The sequence below is a fragment of the Pantherophis guttatus genome, chromosome 5 (assembly GCF_059756535.1).
Source record: "Pantherophis guttatus breed Tessera chromosome 5, ASM5975653v1, whole genome shotgun sequence".
Lineage (NCBI taxonomy): Eukaryota > Metazoa > Chordata > Lepidosauria > Squamata > Colubridae > Pantherophis > Pantherophis guttatus.
In genome coordinates, this window is record NC_142067.1 from 94,773,455 (window position 1) to 94,793,128 (window position 19,674).

Consider the following 19,674-nt stretch of genomic DNA (forward strand, 5'->3'; position numbering starts at 1 on the left):
CCAGCCAGAAACAAATAAGAAAACAGGTAAAAAGTGGCAAATCAGGCCATCAGCAACAGAAAAAAGAGGCTCTGAGGCAATTTAGAATGCAATCAGGGTGAAAGCTATATACTTACTGTTGTAAGTTGAGGACTACTTGTATATATATCACTTTCAAAATATTCAAATTCGTATACATGATTTATCAGTTGAATTATATAAAATATCTAATATTTTCAATATTTTTTTCACCAAGAGAACATATTATCTCAGTGCTGGCAGGCTGTGCTGTTAGAATTCTCTGAGTGAATGTTTTGGGTTGCAAACTTGTCATAATCATAGTAGATAACATCTTCAGTGCAGGAGATACTAAGAAGCAAAGCTTATTATCTGGCAACATTTTTATATCTTTATTTATAACCCCTTTACTCATGAGAATTACATGCATTTCAAGGATTACTTGTAATCACAAAAACCTTAGAATTTAATTTATTTTTTATTGCATCATGATGCTGAAACAATGATCATCACTGAATTAATTTTATAAGCAAACACATGTCAGTAGAGACAGCCTAATTTCTTTCTCTTGATGCTTCCCCACTCATGCAAGTAAAACCTCTGTCTCATGGAAGCATTTACTGAAAGCAATTTGAGTTCCCACTAACACTTTTTCTCAAAATGTCAGACCTGCCTCACCTTAGGCTTCTAAGTAAAAACGATCCTTAACATTATCAGTTTGAAAAAGATATGATTTACTAGAAGCCAAGTGAGATACAATAGTGCAAAGCCAGAACTGAAATTTGCATGCCAAAACCCCAAGTGAAACTTTTTTTCCCACTTAAGCACTTCCCCTTGCTGGTCCCCCACTGTCCAATTAATTTCAAAGAAGATGTTTTGGAAACGGCCACTCTGATTGTAGGATGGCCTGCAGCTGCATTCTTCTCATCGCAGAGTGACCTTGAAATGCCCTCTTGGCAGACACCTTCACTTTCTTAACTTTCACTCTCCCCCCAAGTGCTCCTCCTCCCTCCCACCCAGGGTTTATGGTAAACTGATATGGAAACAATTGTAGAACGCAGGCATGAGGTGGCAGGTCTCAAACAATAGATTGGGACCACACCACTACTTGCTTCAAAGTCTTGTTCTGAAGGTTCAAAAAGGCACTGAAGTAGTCAGCTGCTCCAGAAAACCATGTCTAGCTCTGTGCCTCAGTCTCAGAAGCTCTGGGAATAAAGGGTGAGGACCATGTACAACTGACAGAGTCCGTTTTTTTTTCTGGAGCAGTGAGACCCAAATGCTTTTCTGAGAAGAGTCCTCAGTCTAACATTTGAGCAAGGAGATTGTGAAGAGTATGGATGCTATTTTTGCACAGATGGCTTCTTGCCTATTTTTCCTCCAATGTCTCCACTTGAAGACCACCCATCCAAAGATAGGCATTTGCTAAAGTAGATATCCCACCCAAGTTCTTTCTAGGATATCTTTGGCTTTTCTTGTTGGAACTAGCTCATTAAATGACCTGAAATTCATAATGATCCTCTAAGCAGAAAAATATGGAACCTTTTCAGCTTTAGATTTCTAGTTATAAATCTCAGAGTAAATCTGATAAATCTAATACAGAATGAGGGAGAGAATCTGGTAGGTCATAGTTAATTCATGATTAGGAATTTAGTTATTTTAGGAGAAATTATCAATAATTTTTAATTAACTAAATAGTAATGTGTGTTCTAATAACTAAATCCATTTTTATAGGAATCTATCATGTTGTAAACTGGGTAAACATAATATCTTGTCTCATTTTATTGCACTGGCCATATAATTGTTGAAAAGGAAAGCAAGACAGATAGCATGGTGACTTCATACTCAAGTAATTAAGACTGCTACAACTCTGTTAATTTAGAAATATTGTTATTATTATTATTGGGAGGGATAATTTACACCGGATTCAATAGAAGTGGTAAAGATATGGCAATTATCAATCATCCATATTGGTTTATCAGAATTAAGAGAACAGAAAAAGCAATTGCCTAAACATCATACTAATATTGCAAGTAGTAGTACAAGGTGATATTACTTACCTTGAGTGAACTAGCACAGTTTCTGCAGTATTATGCTATGTTTTTAGTCTTGTAAAATTGAGTATGTGAAGATTATTTATTTGTGATCAAGGAACCACACTGAATTTAAGGTCCATGAAAGCAATCCACAAGGAAAGGGAGAAGTCATGGTCATCTATTCTGTGGTATCTTTGAATTTCCTGTTGATAAGCAAATATAAAAAACTGTTTTCTCTTTGTTTGCAACAAACGTTATATTGCCTAAAGCCCTAAACGCTTTTAGGAGTAGAGGATTCTCCAATTTTCATACCAAACCTATCCCCTTACATTAATTTAAAATAAAATTTACAAACGCTAGCAAGATGCTATCCATTCAACAAACCCAACACCTATTCTATTTTCAGGATTCAGAATTATTATTATTTTTGTATTCTACAATAAAAATATACAAGCTTCAATCTTCCCATAGTAGCAATGATAAATGTTCTAATTTGACACAGCATATCAAAAATGCTGTGATACAATTTAACAATTCTCAGAACTATGTTGCAAAAGATTTTTTTCCCTCAGAAATTGCTTGTGAAGGCTAAAACATAGGCTGTTTTCATACAGCATGTCTATTATTTATTCAAATTCAGATTCAAATTCAAATCTTCATTGTCAGTGCACAACATATGTGCAATGAGATTGGTTGAGCTCCTTCAATGCACCCCCCCCAACACAATACAACTCACAGTGAAGACAGAAAATCCCTAACCCAATAAATCATATTAACAAAACTCCCAGTCCTATTGCACCAGTGTGAACATGTTACACATTGCGCCGGCCCTGCAGTCCATCATACTACATAGTTATGATGTTATTTATCATTCAGGAGTCTGACAGCCTACAGTTAAAAACTGTTCTTCAGCCAATTTGTACGGCTGGCTGTACTTCTATATCTCCTTCCAGATGGTAGGAGGGTAAAGAAGCAATGACCAGGGTCAGAGTCATTCCTGAGAATTTTTCTCACTCTTCTAAGGCAGCGAGCCCTAGTGATCTCATCTAGTGGTTTTAATTTTAATTATATTTTGAACAAATCATTATAGAATAGGGCTACCCAATTTGGGAAGCTAAAATCAAGACAATAGTATACATAAAACAACAGCCAGTATTTCCAACAGAAGATAAATCAATTATATAAATGATTAACAACAACTCAATTACAAGGCTATGAGCAGTTTTCAAAGAGTGGCAGGAAGAAAAAGCAATAAAGGTCAACTGACTCCTTTATGACTTCATTCTAATGTTCAATAAAGTTTTTTTATTTAGCCATGTGTTTCATATCTCAGACTCTATCTAATATCCTGGAATTTCTGCTTACCTTTTTCCAGGAAATCATCAAGTTAAACCATCATCTGTAACATGCAAGCAATAAGACCTGGTTTCAATATCATGCTAAGCCAAAACTAAACAAACAAAATTACAGTATAATGTGATCTGGGCATCTAGCCAAAGTATAATTTGATTTTATTATCTGAATAAGCACTTGTTTATTTAAAGAAATTAAACAAAGATTCCAATACTTAATTCACAAAATGTTGATTATAAACGAAAGTAGTGAACACAAAGAAATTTTAGAAATTTAAATTGAAAATTCATAATCTGCTTTGTGTAATTATAAATAAAATAAGCAAAATAACATTGAAAAGCTGCAATTCTAGAGAACTCACATATTAAAACATTAAAAATTTATGCAGATCCTTTACAGATTATTTACAACATTACCATAGTCAACAATGCATAAATTTTCTTGGAGGGCACATGCATATATTATATTATCACTCCAACAAAGTATTTTTTTAATTACACCAATCCTGATTAATCACAAAAAAGTAAAAGCTGTTTCCTACACTATACAAATGGAAACAATAAGCAACATTTGGCAGTATTACTAATTAAATACAATAGAAAAAAGCTTGCCCCATTCTATTTTGTTTGCATTAGTAACCAAGAAATCTTTGGAAATCTTTGCTTCAGTTAGATCAATAGGACGTGGAAATCTTTACCTGAATACAGTTTTGATTTACCAAATTCAGTAACTAGGAAAGTACATGGTTTGAAGATAAATGCCTCACCTTGACAACCAACAATGCAGTAATAAAAGCCGAATCCTAATCCTATTCTTCACGTTAAAGGAGGCTGAAGTAATGTTGGTTCAATCTGATTCAAAAGGCAGAGCCCTCTTCTTATAAACAGGCAGGAATGTGTTATGTTACAGAGCTTCTTCCCAAGTGTATGCAAAATATTGCCTTAGGCCGTGCAAATGATCCTGGTCTCTGTTGCTGAATGATTTCATTCAAACAGAAAAAGCCCCACTATCCTAAGTTGCTAGGAAACAAGGAAGGAGTCCCTGACCTGAATTCTTAGTAGAATTTGATGTTGCCCAGGAAGCTTATGGTCTTCACAGTTCCTTGGAATTAGATATATAACTTTACATAATACATAGAAATCTCAAAAGCGAAATTGCTAAAATAGCTTGTGAAAAAAGATAAGGTTATTATTCAATTATTCAACCCCTAGAGAAAATACATTGTTTTCAAAGTCTTAGAGTGCCATTTAGATTTATGATTGTGCTTCTGATGGAAGTAAAGTACTTTCCCCACCTAAATCTGCGAAGCATGTGCATGATGTGAACCAGTGGTAACACAGGTTGAAACCCACCACTGATCTACTCAACTTTGAAATGGCATCCATGAGATATTTATCTTCTGATGCAGCACCCCCACCTTTCCATGTGCACTCTCCAGAAAATGGAGAATGATAAACTAAACTTTTGCGGCTTATTTGACAGTTTCCCTGCATTTACCAGTTTCAGCTACAAATACTAGTTAGTTTCAGCTATTCTGCTCTAAAGCACCTGTCTAACTGCACAAGTGAATTTTAGCCATCTTTTATCTGAATGGCCAACTTCCTATTATTTCTACCTGTGATTTTTGATTCACCGCAGGATTTATTTTAAATTGTGGTACTATATTTTTAAGACTTACTGTGGGTGTTTTAGCTTCTATACTGTGTCATGTAAATTGCTAAGAGCAGCTTGGATTGCAGCAGGATATAAATAGAACAAATAAATGAAATAAATAAATAAATGATTACTGTACATTTGCCCTTTGTATTGCTTCTGGATTGCTGACTACAAAAGGCTGAATTGGCACAGGGAGTGTTTCCTGCTTGTTCCACATCCTGTGCAACACCTTACGATGAAGCCAAGCCTATTCAGTGGGAAGCAGGCTCCACAGAAACCCGCAGAATGCATTTCCACATTAAAGAAGTACACCAGTTGTAGATGTTGCATTAGTGCTAGTCAACTTCTAGGTAAAAAAGCAAGGTGCTGGTTATCACTTACATAGCTTGGATTTATTTATTATGTGCCATCAAGTCAGTATTGACTCTTAGTGACCATATACATTGATTTTCTTCATGACAATCTGTCTCTAACCTGGTCTTCCAATGGTGCACTCCAGTAGTGGGTTCCTCTCAGTTCGGCCTGGTTCTCCTGAGCCGGTAGTGGTGACGATATGACATCATCGAACCGGTTCTGCCCACCCTGCCTGCCCTCCGTCCCCCTGCCCCCCCAGTTATTCTTACCTTTTATTTGGCCCCACCCCCAATCTATTGCTGCCTCCTGAGTCCCAGCTGATGGCTAGAGGCAAAAAAACTGTTTAAACTCTTGCCACGGGGCTTCAAAGGGCCGCCCTACAGCTGATTAGTGTTAAAAGAAAATAAATGGGTAGACCAGTGCCTGCAAAAATACATGAGTAGATCAGTGCCTGCAAAAATACATGAGTAGACCAATGCCTGCAAAAAATAAATGGGTAGATCGGTACAGCTCTGCAAGCAGTGAAAAGCCTGGTAGACCAGTATCTCTGCTAAATCCTAAAAAATTGCCACATGACCATCAAGCCATGCCCACAAAATAAGCCACGCCCACAGAACCGGTAGTAAAAAAATTAAAACCCATCCCTGGTGCACTCCCTGCTATCATAATGCTGATCATCCATCTTGCTGCTGGTCATCTTCTTCTCTTTCTTTTCATCTTTCACCAGCATTAGAGCCTTCCCTTGAGATGTCACGCCTCCACATAATGTGTACGATAATAATGGGTTCCACTTACCTTCGCTACCGGTTTGGTTTACTTGCTTCACTCGCACGTGGTGCTTCTGCGCATGTGCAGAACCTTCTGTGCATGCGCAGAGCATCAATGATGACATCTGGGCAAGTGGACGGAGCCTACCACTACCACCACTATCGGTTCACCCGAGCCGGGGCGAACTGGTAAAAACCCACCACTGGTGTACAAAGTAGGATAATTTAGGTTTTTAAATTATTTGATCTTTAGACTCAAGGTCATTTGAGCCTTGAGTGAGAATTCTGGGTTGTTACCTATATAAATGAGTGACTGGATATTGTCCAGACCATCTTTTCTAAGTTGAAACTGCCTCTCTTGCTCAGAGTTACAAATCTGAAGGAATGTCATCTGCAGGGACCCTTGCTTGAGCCTTCTAAATGATGGTTTCCCAATCTCTAGGACCACTCTCTCTCACACACAGACTATTATATTATCAAAGAACTGCAAACAAGTCACTATACAAAAAGGCATTGGGACTTACAGTAAAGAGCTTTCCTGCTGCTACTGATTTTTATGTTTTAATTTTATGTTGTTATGTAAACTGCTAGAGTATTCAGAAATGGAGTGGCACATGACCCAAATAAATTCTAGCCCCCTTATTACAGAGATAAAAACTGAGAGACATGAAAAATTTGTTTCTGAAATTTTTATCTACAATATTTGGAATAGTATTCTAGAATATGGTAAATCTTTAGCATAGATTTAGACTCTTTAGCATAATGCTTTAGCAAGCATTTAGACCAGGGATGTCAAACTCCCGATGTCATATTGTCATCACATGACATATCTCAACTTTTTCCCCCTTCGCTAAACTGGGGTAGGTGTGGCCAGCATGTGACGCATCTGGCCCATGGGCCACAAGTTTGACACCCTTGATTTAGACTGACCTTGTTAAATATATTTGCATCAGTTACATAAATTCAAACATTTTAAAATGAAAATTGTGTTGTTATGTAAAATATGTTCCACAAACTGCCAAAGTAATAAATTAGTCCTGAGTCTTCTGTAGGAACATGGGTCATTAGAAACTCCATTTCTGAAGCCTTTAACATAAAATATGTTAAAAATTCATACTGAACCCATATAGATATTTATATTTTTATTTAAAAAGTAGTCATTTCAATTATTAATATGAATTAATATAAAGATTAATCAGTTATTAAGATGAACACTTGTATGATAACTAAAGTGTGACAAATATCATTTCCACCTGAGCATATATCACTAATAAATTATTAAGAAATCCCTTTGGAATCTAATGCAGACTGAGCCTTGTGAAACATTAATTCCCAAGTGATAAAATGTAACCAGGCAACACTACCAATTTTACTCTACTCCATTGTGCTTAGAAAGAGTCTCTCCATTGCCATAGAAGAGCACAAAAAACTGACAGAGAAAAGCAGGTAAAAGTGAAATGTAACAGAATGTGTTTCTCCTGCTAAAATTATAATTATATAATCCAGTGGTGAAATCCAAATTTTTTTACTACTGGTTCTGTGGGCGTGGCTTGGTGGGCATGGTGTGGCTTGGTAGTCGTGGCAGGGGAAGAATACTGCAAAATCCCCATTCCCTCTCCACTCCTGGAGGAAGGATATTCCAAAATCTCCATTCCCACCCCACTCTGGAGCCAGCCAGAGGTGGTATTTGCTGGTTCTCTGAACTACTCAAAATTTCTGCTACCAATTCTCCAGAACCTGTCAGAACCTGCTGGATTTCACCCCTGATACAATCTATTATAGCCATAGACCTGTTTTTCCATCTTACAATTCTTTAGAGCAGGGGTGGGGAACTATGGCCCCTTTATGAGCTGTGGATTTTAACTCCCAGAATTCCTGAGTGCTGGCTCAGGAATTCTGGGAGTTGAAGTTACAGTTCATAAAGGGGCCATAGACATCTACTTTAGAGAGAAAGGAACCATATTTTTTTAACACAATGAGCTCAGAACAATAAATTATTAATTGGGACACTGAGAAGAAACAGTACTTCTTGATAGCCTGAAGGCCATTGATACAAATCTCCCAAAAATCCACAAGCCATATTTTACCAATCCAACTATATTACAGCTTAACATGTCATATGAACCTGCTCTGACTCCAGTTATTGAAAAAAAACCCATGATTAAAACAAAACTTTGCTCAGTGAATCATGTCCAATTAAGAGAATAGGGAATGAATAAAACTATCCCTAATGTATAATCAAAAATAAGTAAGAGGAGTTTCACTTAGGCTCATTAAACCTTTTTAGGTTGACTGGGATCAATAAATTCTGAAATGTGACCAGTATTGGAGTAATATAGTGCTCAGTAACAGGAACTGATAGCTAACTGGGGAGGAGGCTGTAGGGAGACCCTTGGAACAGATATTGATGGAGCTGCTAGAACTTACTGAACTCACACAGCTCACTTATGTCATTAGTTTGTGGATTAATTTGTCACATAAACTTGGAGTTAACTGAATAAACTATGATTCAGTTAACTATGGATTAGTGTGCTGTACAACCACAATTATCCAAAACCAAATGACACACATTCTGAAATGGCACATGAAGCATGGCACATGAGGAAGAAAATCTGTACTTAGGTTACATTTATTAGACCAACCAACCTGAGAGAAAAGCTTTTGAATCCCCTACTACAGGTAGCCCTCAAGATATGACCACAGTTGAGCCTAAAATTTTTGTTGCTAAGCAAGGCAATTGTTAAGTGAGATTTGCCCTATATTACAACCTTTCTTGCTACAATTGTTAAGTGAATCACTGCAATTGTTAATTAAGTTAGTAACATGATTGTTAAGTGAATCTGCTTTCGCATTGACTTTGCTTGTCAGAAGGTTGCAAAAGATGATCACATGACCTGGGACATTGCAACCGTGATAAATATGAGTCACTTGCCAAGCATCCAAATTTTGACAATGTGATGATGCAACAGGCATAGATGTGAAAAATGGTCATAAGTCACCTTTTTCAATACTGTTGTAACTTCGAACGCCCACTAAATGAATTGTTGTAAATCAAAGACTTGTATTTCTCATCAGGAAGAGAGAGAGAACAAAAGCAACAAATGGAAATGGTAGGAAAACCCAGTAATTAAGTTACATGTTATAAGATCATTAGTTTAATGTTTGTCACCTATTGATATCCAGAAAAGACTACTAATATTCTGAATAAAGAATCAATTGCTAACCATTCTGTTCTGAAAATGTAAATACTAGATCCATTTATCTACAACAACATTCTTCTCTTATCTCAATCCAATATTTATCAAGCCTAACTAAGAAGCTGTAATACTGGTATATATAAAAATAATTAAAAATTATTTTAACCTTTGTAAGGTGGATGTGGGTGTTTATTTTGTACTACTATTAAACTGTGGCTTTGTTGGTAACTTTTCAAGATTGCTACCTTTTAAAATAAAAAATAAAAATGCCTACTTGTTATCTTAAAAAGCTTGCAATAACTTATAAAAATCTTGTTTTCTACAAAAAGAGGGAAATATGATTGTTAAAAGTCTTTCTAAAATATTTTCACTTATGAGTAACACATACAAGTAATCCTTACCACCACAATTGGGACTGGAATCCTGGTCATTGAGTGAAGTGGTCATTAAGCGAGACACTCACATGACTGCTTCACTCAGTGAAAGCAATCCTGACTGCCCCAGTTGCAATTGTTAGGCATAGATGGAGGCATAGACTGCATAGATGGAGCAAAAGAGCTCCCTGCCAAAAGAGGACAGGCAGCTTCCTTCTGTGCATAAAGTAGTTGGCTGCAGAAATGAGGCTTGGAACATTGTGATCCAATGTTCTGTCTTACATATTAGCAATTACACACTCTGTCTTACACATTGGCAACAAAAACCAGAACACCAAATACAAGGTGGGAGGATACGACCTCGTAGACAACCCTCACTCTGTCAAGGACCTAGGAATACTCATTTCAAGTACTCTAAGCCCTAGAGCTCACTATAACAACAACATTGCCAAAAAGGCTTTAAGAGTTGTGAACCTAATTTTGCAAAGCTTCTTCTCCGGGAACATTGTACTACAAACCAGGGCAGACAAAACCTTTGCCAGACCAATTCTCGAATACAGGTTGTCTGCCTGGAATCCACACTGTATAATGGACATTAATACAATTGAATGAATCCAGAGGTATTTCACGAGAAGAGTACGCCACTCCTCTTCTCACAATAGAATACTCTATGCCACCAGACTTGAAATTTTGGGCCTGGACAACCTAGAACTACGCCGCCCATGATCTGGCCTATGTTTAATACACAAAATTGTCTGCTACAATGTCCTACCTGTGAATGACTACTTCAGCTTCAACCACAATAATACACAGGCAAACAATAGATACAAACTCATAGTAAACTGCTCCAAACTCAATTGCAGAAAATATGACTTCAGCAACAGAGTGGTCAATGCCTGGAATGCACTACCTGACTCTGTTGTTACATCCTCAAACCCCCATAACTTTAACCTTAAACTATCTACTGTGGACCTCATCCCATTCCTAAGAGGGAATGTAAGGGGGCATGCATAAGCGCACCAGCGTGCCTACTGTCCCTGTCCTACTGTTTCCATTTATTTGTACTCATTTCTTATGTTTATACTTATACCTGTTTATACTTATATGTTTATATGTTATGTTTATACTTATACTTATTTTCTCATACATGCTTGACAAATAAATAAAAATACAAAAAAATACAAATACAACCTTGGTTTCTGCAGACCTTTGGAAGAGTTCCCCCCAACCTCCATACACGGAAGAGAACTTGTGCAGTGGGCTGGAAAAAGCTTGGATCTTCAGGATCCCCACATTGTTTCTCCAGTCTAGAGCAGGGGCTCCTCTCCCTTCCATGCACAGAAGAGAATTTTTCACAATCCCTACTATGTTTCTCCAGTCAGCACACTTGTTTTCTTCCACATACAGAGGGGAGAGGAACTCCTATACCGGGCTGCAGAAAGGAAGATCCAAGCTTTATTTCTGCAGCCACCTATATGTGGAAGGGAGGGAAAATCCTTTGATAGCAGTTTGCAACTTCCATGCTGGCTTCCCCACTGACTTTTTAGGGAAGCCAGAAGAGAAGATCACAAATGGTGATCACATAATTATGAGCTGCTTGAAGTTGTAACAGTTGCTAAGCACCGGGATCACAATGATGTAACTGGGGGTGGGCGATATGAACATGTTATGATGGCTGAAAGTGCTTTATGGGCCATAAAACACCCTTTCCAAGCCATCATAACTTCAAACAGTTGTTAAACACCCAGTCATAAGTCGAGAACTATCTGTACTTTGAAATAAATAATTAAACCTGCTCCATTTCAATTTAATCTCTGAGTAAATAAATAGACTTCAATAATCAAGTATCCTACTTTGGACACATTAGGTAAAGTCCTAGCTTCCTGGAGAAGGCTGTAATTCTGGGAAAAGTAGAAGGAAAGAGAAGACAACCAACAGCAGTTACAGTGCACTATTTACTTATTAATCAAATTTGTATAACTGCCCACCACACTGTTGAAAGACCAAATTAGGGATAGATCATCATTATGGAGAAAATCTACCTGTGCTAACTAAAAGTCAAGATTGACTCAATGGTACAAAATTATTCAAAAACTAAATCCTTTAAGGAGACTTCATTTCCTAGCTTAGGTTACTATCTTTCTTTGATCTGGTTTTGTACAGCATGCTGCAATCTGAAGTGAATAAGATCAAGGTTCATGTTAAAGAGTTTTTGTTGTTAAGGGTTGCAATTTTTAATGACCTGCTAGTCTCAAGACACTTTTTGTCCCTGGTCTCCAATGCCCAGGCTGCAGACAGATACCGGTTTGTGGCCACTTAGGAATCGGACCACACAAGTAGCAGGTGAGCAAGCAAAGCTTCATCTGCGCATGCACAGCATCTAGGTTGCGCATGAACTATCCCCTCCCTGCCCAGGTCCATGGAAGACAAATTCTTTTTCCAAACTCTATCCCTGCTGCCAGAAAAGTTGGTGGTGCTTTATAGCTGTCAAAACTCCCATAAAATGCAAAACAAATACTATATACAAGTGATCCTCCACTTATAACCACAACTGGGTACAGAATCTTGGTTGTTCAGCGAAGTAATTGTTAAACAAAATGTCACATGACTGCTTTGCAGCACAGGCCATGGATGACCTGGGTGTGTGTGGCAGTGCAGCACAGAGATTCGGTGCCCCTAGAAGCCACAGCACGCCCAGCCTGGCTCAACAGCATGGTCGCATTCCAGGAAGCCTCAGTCACCCACCAAACCCAGGAGTGCTTATGACTGCAATTCCCACCCCTCAATCTCTCCCCCCTCCAAATCTATGTCCTTTTGAATTATTTCATGGCAGCAGCAGGGCTGAGGTAGAGGCCTGGGGTATTCAGCTATCTCAGATAGCTGACACTGCCCCCAAGTTCAGCCCCAATGCTGCTGCTGTTGCCACCACTGAGAAATGCTGCCTCAGACTCCACACTGCAGCCTGCAATACCACCAACTGCCCCTGCCACTCTGTGTTCCACCAGATCTGCTATGCCCCACTGACTTTCTCCATTTTCCTCCTGCTGCTGCCAGGCATGCCCACAGCCTATGTGAAGCAGCTGATGGCCACACCAGGCCACTTTTCATCATTATCCAAGCTGGCATCCCATTCATAGAATCCTTTGAAAGGTTCATCCCCCCAATCCAGGGCTGGATTTAGATGAAAAGAGGCCCCAGGCTATTCCACTTATGAGGCCCTTTCACCTATAGTGAAAGTGTAATTTTAATTTTGCTAACAATTTGAATGTAGGCCCCTCTTGATCTTGAGGCCCTAGGCTGAAGCCTAGTTAGTCTATAGGAAAATCTGGCCCTGTCCCAATCGCTCATGCCATTCCTAAAAGTTACATGATTCTGATCGCCTGACCATATGTAGCTGTAACTTCAGGCACAAATTTTAAGTTTTAAGTCTATTTTTTCAGCATCATCAAAATGTCTTTTTTTATGTCCTTGTAGAGAATTAAAAGACTGTTATTCCATTTGGCCCTCTTTATACCAGTTTGCATCCTAAAAATGCAACCAATCTGTATCATCTCTAGCTGACTATCAGTTAATTGATAATGTAACATGTCTTAAGAAAAATAGCTTCAAGATTTGGACTCATATTTAAATGAATGAAGATAGCCATTGTATGTCTGCAGATATATAGCCCAAGTCACGGACTTGATTGGAAAATGGAAGGAAAACATCATGGAAAGCAGCAATGGCAAATACCTCCTATACTATTGCCAAGGAAATACACGGAACATGTCCAATAAATATTCAAGAAGTGAGGTTGATTTGAAGGAATGCAGCATTTACTTTTTATATCTCAATATGATACAGATAGTATTCAATTTATGACTGTAATGGAGTCTGCCAATTATGGTAGTAAGTTGTGATAGTTGTAAAACAGACTGTCATGTGACCAACCTGATTTTATGATCTATTAGGTTACCTGTTGTAAGTCATGGACTGCCTGTTTCAGTTTCCATCACAATGGCTTTAAAATGGGTTATGACATAACGTTAAAAAGCAGAAAGTATTCTATATCAGGGGCTGCAAGAGATCTATTACCCACTGCAAACTGGTGCAGCACACTCCTTACTGTCCTGTATGCCCATTCGGGCTCGGACAATAGAAAAATCTGGATCTTTCAAGCTGGTTTCTCACTTATAAGATATCTAGGACAATGCCTGGCCCAGAGATTTGATTTTGAAAGAAGGACCAGCCTAACTAGTGACAGTCATAGGTGGTGGGGCAGTATAGCACAGTGGGATCTGCTGGTTTACTCCCTCCATTAAAACCTACCTCCTACTCAGCCCTAGTCCACCTTAAGAAAAGTAATGGGTGAATGTCTTCTCACTGGCTGGTGACATCTGGTAGGAGAGAGAGCAACAATGCCAACTTGACCCACCAATCCTTTCTCTTAGCAAATCTGCACACAATAAGAGGACTGGCTCCACATTACCCATGACAGGTTAGGGATCTGCAACAGGGGCAGTCCTCATTTTCTGCTTGTTTAAGGAGGGGCAGAGAACACTTTGAACTTTGAGGAAGGTTGGCTTCTAAAAACAAGAAAGTCTCAGTCTCAGTGCTACCACTTGACTAACTCCCACTTACACTCAGAAAACTTCCCCATCCACAGTTTCTTGAACACTGCCTGAAGACTGCCAGGAGCTCAAACAATAAACCAAGTTTTCTTTTGTGTTGTGACTCTAGTCTGCTTGGTTAGGCTGAAATTTATGAATCCAAGCCTTAATCTTCTGGAAATTAAGCGGGTAAAGATGCGGGCGCTCTCAGGCAATTCATCCACAAAATGTCCTTTGCTCCATGAACCAGCTTCCTGCTTATCGCTTCCAACAAGTGAGTCTGCCTGCCCCCACCAGCAGAAGCCTGGCTCTACCTCCTGGGACTTCCTTCAGGGCAAACAAGCAGCGGATTAGGCGGCGCACAAGGAAACCGAAGAGCTTTCAAGGCGCAGCCTGGTGGCGAGGCTGGCCTGCTGGCTGGGCGCGCGTTAACGGGAAGCTACATTCCCGCCAGGTGCACCCCAACCCTGAGGGCCGCTTCCACGACGCCACCCCTCACCCCGTCTCAACTTCAGCAGCCTTACCGCTCGACGGCCGGCGCGGCACTCACCTTTCCGTCGGCCTCAGGGGAGGCAAGAGATTGCCAACGCGGAGGAGAGCCCCACAAGGCACCTTGACCGAGAGCGAGAAGTAAGAGGCGGGGCGCAGCCCCGGGCGCTGCCAGGGGAGACGGGAGGAGGGAACGCAGGTCATTCACGAAGCAGCCCATTGGCATTCGCTCGGCGACTTCCCAGTTTGAGCCGAGAGGGAACTGGAGCTGGAGGCTCGCTCTAATCGGCGCTCTCCTTCCTGGGACCGTTCGTGCCACCTTCCTGGCTGAAGCATTGGCAGGAAAGCGCCCGCCTGAAATTCCAATCCTGTATTGGCTTATCTAGGAGAACTCTGCTGAATTCCTCAGGGTTTGCCTCCGAAGAAACGAGGACTGGGTTGATTACGGAAAAGAATGGTAAAAATGCACCCCAGGTTTCGCTCCCTGCACCTAATGCAGGGAGTCTAATGTCGTCGGTCACGAAGCAGATTACTGTACGGCACAAGCCTTTGGATATAATAAACCACTCAAATTCAGTGGGGCTTAGTCGCAGTTAAGCCTTAAAGAATAGGATTTTTTGAAGGCTGGGAAAACCCTGGCCATAATTGACATGTTTGCAATGATATTGATGCAGGTAGAACGAGAGTGTATTCTAGATAAATGAGAACATTTAATAACAGTAGTGTTTTTAGAATCATTTTACTAACCCCTTAATCCATCTAAACTACAGGGTAAAATGGTCCAGAACACCATCTTCCCAGCTATGTTAACAAACTCAAAGGACCATTGCATTAATGCAATAAGGGACAAAATTTCCATGGAAACCCATTTCCAGAGGAAAAAGCTGCATTTCAAACCTCTCACTCCAGCTTCCCAATCAGCCAAAATAATCATATTCGACAGTCATACAAGATTGTTTTAGAAAATGGCCAGGAATGCCAATTGACAGTCAGCCAGTCCAATTGAAATCATCAGTCATATAAAACTAGAGGAAATTGGAATTGCAAACATGGGGTTGTTTTATGAAAATCACACACCATTACTGATTCTAGGAAAACTGTTTTTTAAAAAAAGTAACTCCCAGATGTTAACTTGCTAATCAGTTAAGCTAACCAAATTTCACCAGTTTTGTGAAACTAAAGACTAATGCTAGACATCTAATTTTTCCATGGCTATGAAGTTCTGCCACCCACTCCGAATAGGTTGAAAAACTGTTCTGATCATCACTTCCCAAGTCAAAACAACAGAACTGACAAGAAATTGCATGAAATTTAGAGCTTTCTGATGGAGCAGGATATAAAATATTCAAAGGAGCCAAGTTCTCCTAGCCATTCTGGGCAAGGTAGATATAGATTAGGTAGGTAGGTAGGTAGGTAGGTAGAAAATGGAAAATGATTCCCATTGATGTTTTGTGTCTTATTTTATCAAAACCTCAACAGTTTTTTTGTGACTGGTAATTAGTGTATGATTTGTCTGATTGAGAAAAATAAACACCAGGCAGTTATCCAAAGAGAAAAATCTTGTACCTTTTCTCCCAGAGAAGCATTTTCCATTGTTGAACAATGATGAGGAAATTCTTTTTGATACCCAACCATAATCTTGTAATTTAAAGTTTAAACATATTCTTTCCTGTCGTGTCTCCTAGAACAGGGGTTTCCAACCTTGGTAACTTTAAGCTGGGAGGACTTCAACTCCCAGAATTCCCCAGCCAACTTTCTTGTCATCTCCTAGAACAGGGAACTCCAACCTGGCAACTTTAAGCCTGGTGGACTTCAACTCCCAGAATTCCCCAGCCAGAAAAGCTGGCTGAGGAATTCTGGGAGTTGAAGTCCTCCAGACTTAAAATTGCCAAGGTTGGAGACCTCTGTCCTAGAACAAACCAGTCTTCTTCTATACGATAGCTCCCGAGATTCATAGCTGCCATGTCTTCCCATGGATTTTTTCCCAGACTAAATATTTAATACCTCCAACCATTCTGCCTAAGTTTTATAACATTTTAGATGTGGTCTGACCAATACAGAATAAACAATTACTTTTCTTTACCTTAACATTATAATTTTGTTGATGCAGTTTAGGGCATTTTTGTAGCTCTATCATACAATGGATTCATGTTTAAGTTGTGATTTATTAAGAAAGTTCTTATTTTTTACTGATTTCAGTAAGTCAAAGTGCGAGTAAGGTAGAGCTCCCCAATGTAAATGAAACTGAAGTTTTTTATGGAATCTTGGAAAGTCTATTGCTAATGACATGAAAATGATGGCATAGTTAAGAAACACATAGTGGTTAAGGCATCAGGCTAGAAAGCAGGAGATTCTGAAAAGCGGGGTGTCTTTGGGCAAGCCACTCTCTCTCAGTCCAAAGTTGTTGCTGTGGGGAAAATAGGAGGAAGGTGTACTGGATATGCTTTACACAAAATATATCTATGTGTTTTGCCAACTCTCTCATCCATCACTGCCTATCAAACTCTATTCCCTTGGATATCCTAAACTCCAGGAGTAGTCGAGTAAGTATGGGTATTCTGAAATCAGCACACTCATTGTGCTTTGTTCATTCTCAGGAGGAGAAAATGGGGTAGAAACCACTAACTTTGTCATCAGCTAAAAAAAATAATAATTCAAGAATTGAATGGTTGTGTAAAACTGATTTTGTCTATCAATTTTTCAAAATATTAAATAATTTAGCAAGTGTGCAAGCAAGATACAACAAATAAATGAAGAATAAGAAGCTGTGTAAATTTTTCATTTAATATATTTCTTTGATGGTGTGCAGTTCAATTTTCATTTCAAAACATCTTTTTGATAATAAAAATTATTTTATAAAACAATAATTGCTTTTATTGAAATGCCCCAAATAAAATATTTGTGTATGCAGGCTTCTTCAGTTAATAAGCACTCTGAACATTATGCTTTACCAATTGGATTAAAGCAACTGTTTTAATAAACCTTGAGTTTGGTTTGGCATGTATTGGTATTTTTATAATGGAAGTTAATTTTTTCCATATCTTCTTCAATTAGAAGTCCTTTGAAATAGAATCCCTGTGAAAGAAGAAAGAAATTTTATATTTTATCCAGTGGTGATTGTCCATTCCTTTCAACACACAAACACACATAACACAAATCTCTTTTTTTCATTCTTGAATTATAAAGATAAATTCTTTTTTGGATAATACTTATGGTCTCTGTGGAAAAACATGCCCCATTTTATTGATGATCTCAAAAGCATGTTTAATCCATACAGTTGTATAATCCATAGTCCCTCTCAAACCATGAAAATGAACTGTTACAAAAACAATCAATAATTTTGTGGTAAGGAAAACGGGAAGGAAGCAAAAGATCAAGAATGACATGAGGGGATCTAAATATCATTGAATGAGTTCATATGAATAGCATCTTCAGAAGCCTTTTGTTTGTAACAGAATAATGAAATCAGTATTGCAACAATAATATGTGATATCATGATGAACATACAAAAAGGTGGAGGCTTGGTGCAAAACAGTGCTTTCTTTAGTCTGACACATACATCCTGCCCCAGCTTTTCCATGGATCGCAGAGGTGGTATTCAGCTGGTTCTGATCGGTTTTGGAGAACTAGAAATTTTGAGTAGTTCGAAGAATTGGCAAATACCACCTCTGACTGGCCCCACCCAAATCTATTCGCTGCCTCCCGAGTCCCAACTGATCAGCTGGGTCTATTTTGATTGCCCTGCACATGGAGCTGGAAAGCAGATTAGTGCGGTAGGGTGGAAATGGAGATTTTACAGCATCCTTCCCCTGGAGTGGGATGGAAATGGAGATTTTACAGTATCCTTCCCCTGCCACACCCACCAAGCCACACCACACCCACAGAACCGGTAGTAAAACGTTTTGAATCCCACAACTGCATAGATGCCACTGATATGGTTTGCTTGGCATGAATCTCATGGCTGGTTAGGGTTTATGGCTTAGCTTAAAGAGAATCCAGCCTACTGTGGTTTATTAACTGATGATTAAGCAAACCATGATACAGAATCAATCACTGTCCTGAAACAGTTCAGAACACAAGAAAAAAAATTAAAATTAGAATTTTCTTAGCAGTTTTTAACACTTGAGATTTTATGAGCCATCTTGGGCACACTTTTGCAGAACAACAACAAAGAAATAAAATGATGGACTTCATTTCTAATTTAAGGATGTCTTTGCACCATGATAAAGAGAAGATCTATACCTGAATAATAGTGAGAGAAAGACATTTTCTTACCCATCCAAAGATCTATCCAGAGACCTCTCAGGAGACCAGTGCCGGCAACGTTCAGGTGATGTTGATCTTATTGTAGAAGTTAAATGGTATGAAGCTGTACGACTCTGTCGACGAAGTTCTTGGACTGCACGTTCCCTAAAAAGTTTTCAAAAAGTGTATTTAAATAAGAGTACTTAATGCACATACTTTCCTAAATCCAGCAGCTACTGTCTCTTAAAAATCTCAGAGGAATGTTTTTAACTTTTTATTTTTAAAAGGGAGATAAATCAATTTTTTCTAATTTTGGACAGTAAGTGCCTAGATGTTGAAGTAAGGACAGACATAAAGGTCAGAGAGTAACTGATTCAATAAAAAAATGTTTTGAACAAAATATAGAAGATCAGACATTTGCATGGAATTCAGAGAGAATTGGACTGAATGGAATTCTATCAGTGCCTATTTCAAATGTTGGCCAAAGTTCCAGCTTTCCATGGAATTTCCACTAGAATTATTCTTTAAATTGTTACCTTCTATTTAGTATAGTGTTAGTCTTACTGGCTACACTCAAAGGTCAGGAGAAAGTAATACTATATTTTTGCCAGTCCCACAGC

General features: G+C 38.8%; 2 protein-coding genes across 7 annotated transcripts in view; both read right to left on the reverse strand.

Moving 5' to 3' along the window:
* The window catches only part of CRACDL (CRACD like), a 45,714-nt gene extending 30,736 nt beyond the window's left edge, over positions 1–14,978 (reverse strand). The window contains exons 1-3 of one of the 3 annotated variants that reach the window (XM_087895345.1): positions 4,150–4,264; positions 3,396–3,429; positions 2,055–2,233 (exon numbers count right to left, since the gene is read on the reverse strand). The gene's annotated coding sequence lies outside the window, so the exon portion shown is untranslated. Of the gene's footprint in view, positions 1–2,054; positions 2,234–3,395; positions 3,430–4,149; positions 4,308–14,870 lie in introns of those variants that run through there. The other 2 variants (XM_034431313.3, XM_034431312.2) reach the window with 2 other exon arrangements.
* A 2,597-nt stretch (positions 14,979–17,575) lies between these two features.
* TSGA10 (testis specific 10) overlaps positions 17,576–19,674 on the reverse strand; it is a 47,980-nt gene continuing 45,881 nt past the window's right edge. For all 4 annotated transcript variants that reach the window (XM_034431309.3, XM_087895346.1, XM_034431310.3 and 1 more), the window contains 2 exons: positions 19,085–19,219; positions 17,576–17,884 (listed from right to left, as the gene is read on the reverse strand). In XM_034431309.3, coding sequence (XP_034287200.1) covers positions 17,860–17,884; positions 19,085–19,219 — 160 coding nt within the window. In that variant the 3' untranslated portion in view covers positions 17,576–17,859. The remainder of the gene's footprint in view (positions 17,885–19,084; positions 19,220–19,674) is intronic.